This window comes from Mesitornis unicolor, unplaced genomic scaffold (genome assembly GCF_000695765.1).
Source record: "Mesitornis unicolor isolate BGI_N332 unplaced genomic scaffold, ASM69576v1 scaffold34758, whole genome shotgun sequence".
Lineage (NCBI taxonomy): Eukaryota > Metazoa > Chordata > Aves > Mesitornithiformes > Mesitornithidae > Mesitornis > Mesitornis unicolor.
In genome coordinates this window covers 2587-7582 of record NW_010203128.1, presented here as the reverse complement: position 1 = coordinate 7582, position 4996 = coordinate 2587, and the positions used below count along the sequence as shown (strand labels likewise).

General features: G+C 58.3%; 1 protein-coding gene across 1 annotated transcript in view; it reads left to right on the top strand.

Annotated features, from left to right (window-relative positions):
• Nucleotides 1-4996, top strand: part of CHD6 (chromodomain helicase DNA binding protein 6) — a gene marked incomplete at both ends in the record, with an annotated part of 30172 nt that overhangs the window by 23032 nt on the left and 2144 nt on the right. The window contains 3 exons of the mRNA XM_010190619.1: nt 2736-2895; nt 3329-3418; nt 4359-4462. Of these exons, the coding sequence (XP_010188921.1) occupies nt 2736-2895; nt 3329-3418; nt 4359-4462 (354 nt within the window). The remainder of the gene's footprint in view (nt 1-2735; nt 2896-3328; nt 3419-4358; nt 4463-4996) is intronic.

The following is a 4996-nucleotide window of genomic DNA, read 5'->3' as shown; positions in this document are numbered from 1 at the left end:
GGCCCGGGGCTGTCGGCAGCCCCAGCCCCAACGCTGACAGCTGAGACCACCAGGCGCGGTGCGTGGCTGCGCCAAGGAAGCTGGTGGTGCAGTCTGTGCTGCCATCTCGGCTCACCAGCTTGTGTCTCCTCGCATCACGGTTCTTGTCACAGACACTGGTCTGCAGTGCCTGCCCTGAGGGCTGGAGCGGCAGCACCCACTTGTCCTGAGACCTCTGCAATGCTGAATCCTACCCAGGTGATGCTGCCTTCTCTTACTCCGTCCAGCAGGACCCTTGACCTCAGGTCTGGCTGTGCCCTCCCTGTTCAGAGGACTCGTATGCTTGTATTCCAGTGTGTATGAGATCCACGTGTCACACCACGTGTCCAGTTTGTAATTACGTCTGTGTTCAGTTGGGTGGAGGTGTCCAGTGCATTATCAGCTTCAGACAAGGGCCACCCAGTGCTGTCCCTAGTCCCACTGTCCCACTGCCACTGACTCTGCCTGTGTGCTGGGGCTCTGCAGATTTGACCCCCTCCGAGACTGCAGCGGCTGCTCTCTGTAGGCATCCCTTGGGGCTGGAGCAGCAGAGCAAACAGAGCCCACCATGCAAACAGCATCGTGCAGCCGCAGTGGCTTTTGTCTTTAATGAAATGAGGACAGAGATGGTGCTGGCTCCGGGGATCAGCTGGAGGGTTGTGGCCTGGGACACATGGCCACTGCCCGTTCTGTGTCAGAGGACTCTGCGCTGACCTAGCAGCGCAGTGTCTGCATCCTGCAGCTTTCAGGACAGGTGATTTGGGCTAGGAGGGCTGGCTAGGGCGGCCACGGCGCTCCCGTGGGGTGGTCAGAGCCCCACAGCCCTGCGCTGCTTGTTGTGCACTTGTGATCTGTGGCACAAGGTGAGTAGTGAGGAGCCTGGGACTCCCCAGCCTGCTTTTTGCCAGGCTGGAACCTGGGGCTCCTGTTTGGCAGCGGTGGAGCACAGGGAAGGCCGTTGTGGAGCGGTGCTGTTGCTGATCCCCAAGCGTGCTGCATGTTACTTGGGGCTTAAAACCCAACATCACCATTTCCTTCTGTCTGGAAATGTCCGTGTGAAGCCATACAGTGTGAGGTGCAAGCGTGTGGCCTTCAGTGGCTTCCTTAGGTTACTTCAGTCACCTCCTGCAACGTGAGCCACTTGGGCAGCGCTGCCTCCTGCCTTGGCCACACGGCCCTGCCCAGAGCAGCGCTGGGACTGGATTCCAGAGCCCTGTGGGGAGAAGAGCAAGAGTGAAAAACAATTTGGCTGATCGGAATGGGCTTGATTTAGACAATGCCACCGTTTCAGTGAAGAGTCAGCAATGCTGTAGTGCAAGTGCAGCACTAAAATTGGATATTTAGCAGTGGGAAGCAAGCAGGAGCTTCCTCATCAGCTCTTCAGAATGGTTTTTCCCACCTGTGAAACCTCCATGTGGTCTTGGCCAGAGGAACACCACCATCTAGCCTAACCCCAGGAGCTGGAGGAGAGCAGAGCCCTCCGGTGCGGAGCAGCCATGCGGCAGACGCTGCTGTGCCAAGGAGCCTGAGGTCCCACTCGTGTTTGCAGAGGGCTGACCAGGCAAGACGTGCTCTGGGCCTCCCTGATGTGCAGAAAGCAACCACAACCTCCAGCCCTTGCTGGTGCATCCTGGGGCTGTTCCTTCTCAATCTCCTATCTGCCTGACTGTGAGGGGTGAGCACAGCACGCAAGCAGCCCAGCTCAGGACTCTGCTCTGATCTATCCCTGTCCTGCCTTCCATCCTGGGAGACCAGGAAGCAGCATTTGCCCAGAGTTCATCAGGCCAGTTCAGTGCTGGGGACAGGAGCCCTGGTGCCCACTGTAGCCCTCCCACAGTCACCTGGGCTGGAGCCTTTGTCCTGTTGTGGAGCTGCAAACTTCATGCAGGTGTTGAGGGCACAGCGATGCTCTCTCTTCTTCCCTGGTGTCACAAGAGCAGATGGTTGGGATGGGACTGCCAAGGGACTTCTTTCCCCTTCGCACACATAGGCAGGAGAGGACATCTGCAGGACCCTGCTGCAGAGTTGGCTGCCCGGAGAGGCAGCTCATCGCTCTCAGAAGACACCAAACAATATTGACCCCTGCCAGTTGTTCCTGTGTTCTGCTGTGAACTCACATCTTATTTCAAGGTTGAAAATGTGTTTAAATTTCAGCTCCAGCCACTGGATCTCATTTTATCTTCATCAGCCAGGTGGGACTGCAGTCCTTTCCTCTTCAGTACCTTTGCCAAGTGCTAACGCCCTGGCAATGATCTGCTTCCCATGCCACCCTCCTTCTGATGCTCGGAAAAGGAAACAACCCTTACAGATCAGATCATAGGGATTGTCTTCTGGTCTGTGTTCATTTGGGAGCCTCTTATTTGAACTCTTGTCCTGAATCACTGTGGTGTGCCTTTAGGGTGAACTTCAGAGCTGGCTGTAGTGTCTTGGTAAGGCTCTAAGAGCTGCACCCAGGACCAAGATCCCTTCTGTGCACCAAGGGGCCGTGTTATCCTTTGGGCTCAGCATTACACTGAGTACAAAATGCTGTTCAGTTTCTGTGGTGATGCCCAAGTTGTTCTTGGAGACAGAGCCTCCCATGCTCTACATTTACCCCGTGTGTTTCCTCACGCTGGGTCCTGCAGCCAGGAGCTTTGCCTGGCCTCCCCCAGCTCCCCGGCTCTGGGCAGTGCCTGGCCATGCCCGCAGTGCTCACTGGCTGCCTCTTGCTGTTACAGGCCTGTCAGCACCCGTGCCCAGAGGCAGGAAGGGGAAGAAGACGAAGAACCAGATGCTGCTTCCCGAGATAAAGAACGCGGACTGGCTCGCCACCTGCAACCCTGAGGTCGTCCTCCATGACGACAGCTACAAGAAGCACCTCAAACAGCACTGCAACAAGTGAGTGCAGGAGCCCACGCCAGCTTATGGAGACCGTAGGCTGAGGACCTTTAGTGTGAGAAGGGTGGGAGGGAGCTGCAAAGGGCTCACAGCCCATATGGGATCACTGGACCCGCTCTCGGATGCTGCTCCTGGTAACAGGAGCTGTGTCCCGAGCAGCCGCAAAACCTCTGGCTGCAGGGCTCCGGCAGATGACAGGGCTGAGCATCGCAGTGTGACACCACACGGCCGTTGCCCATCCTGCTTTGCAAAAGTTGGTCCTCCCACGTGGGGAAACTCGGTGTCAAAACTCGGTGTCGAGCAGGTTTGCCTGGCCTCGCTGACCCTTGGAGCATCCCCTTGCAAATGGTCTGGCGAGGACTTCTGGGCCATATCCTCGGCTGGCCTCTGAGAGCCTGCATGCTAGCATGTGTTCCTCTGCTGCCCCGGACAGGGTTCTGCTGCGGGTGCGAATGCTCTACTACCTGAAGGCTGAAGTGCTGGGGGAGGCCGCGGACAAAGCCTTCGAGGGGACCCCTGCCAGGTACCTTATGGAGTACCCCTGCTATGCTTCTCGAGGAGGTGGTGGTGTCACAGCCACCAGCCCAGCCATGTCTGGGCTCAGCGCAGCTCCGGATGAGTCAGACCCCATAGTCACATCCCCAGGTCTTGCTCAGGCAAAACTTCGTACTTAGACGGCAGCTCTGACTGAGCAGGGACTGCAGCCATGGCAGCCTGGCTGAGGCAGCTCTGAGGCTGCAGCACCAGTCTGTGGAGGGGTGAGGACACTTGGGGACACCCTGCAGAAAAATGTCTCCACATGCTGCCAGACAAACTGGCCTTTAATCCAGAGCGGGAGCCCACAGAGACTGCCTGGCTCCCAGGACCAGGCCTTGGGTCAGACCATTCCCCATTGCTGTGGCCTGCAGTCCTTTCCCAGCGCTGGGGACGAGGCAGACACGGGCTCTGTTAGTGCCACTGAGCCTGCATGCTGCCAGCTCCTGACTGCCCTGCAAAGATTCAGCTCTCGGTGCCTTGAGCCAGGTCTGCTGCCTTCCCCAGTGCAGCTTCATCAGCACGAATCCATGCAGAAGTGGGCATTGCAGGCCACCCCAGCAGACATGCTGTTCTTCTGGGGCTGGTAGTTTTGAAGTTGTTTCCCCTGAGAAGCACTGTTCAGGTCAGATAGGATCTCCAGTCCTCTGGTATTGCGTGGCTGGGAGGAGAGAGGGGCTGTGCAGCCTTCCCATCTCTGGAGAAGGAGGTTGGGGAAGGCAGCAGATTGCAGTGGAGCCAAGGCTCCAGCTCTGACCCCAGGAGGATGAGGACACCCGGCCATGGCAGGGCCCCAGATCAGCCTCGCCATCATTAGCTGTCCCAAGCCAGTGAGTGGTGGTTCCTGTCTCCCCCTGCCCAGCAGTGCCCAGTGCGCTCCAGTGTCTGGTGAGGCTGGGAGAGGGGCATTCATACCTTGTTTGCCACAGGGAGCTGGATGTGCTGCTGCCGGACATTGACTACGTGGAGATCCCCGTGGACTGGTGGAACGCTGAAGCCGATAAATCCCTGCTTATTGGTGTCTTCAAGCATGGTGCGTACCCAGCTTGTCTGGTGGGTGCTGGTGTGTGAGAGTGACCCAAGTGAAGCACCTGGCCAGCGTTCCCGTACCTGGAGGGGACATCACGCCAGGGTGAGGGGGCAGAGCTGCAGCTGCACGGCATTGCCATGCAGGGCCAAAGCAGCCCTTCCCAGATGCTGGCAGCTGCAGCACTGCCAGCTCTTTTGGGTGGTGGGGTGGGCATGCTGTGGTGCCCAGGGTGGCTGTGGCCGTGCGTGGTGTGGCAGACTCCTCAGGAGCAGCATGCAGTTGCCACATAAGGCACAGGAGGAGGGCACAGAGCCTCTGCTGGTGTCGTCAGCCTTGTCCTGAAGTCCTCTGCGGCTTCCAGGAGCCTCAGGGCTGGTTGCTCCCAGCTGCAGCTTGCCATAGGTGCTGTGCTCAGCCCCCCGGGTGCTGCACTGCCCACCAGCCAGGGCTGCCTGGTGGGATGGAAAGGCTGACCTTTCTCTTTGCGTTCGGCCTAGGGGCTGCAGAGCAATTAGCAGCTTTTGAAAGAGGGTTCTG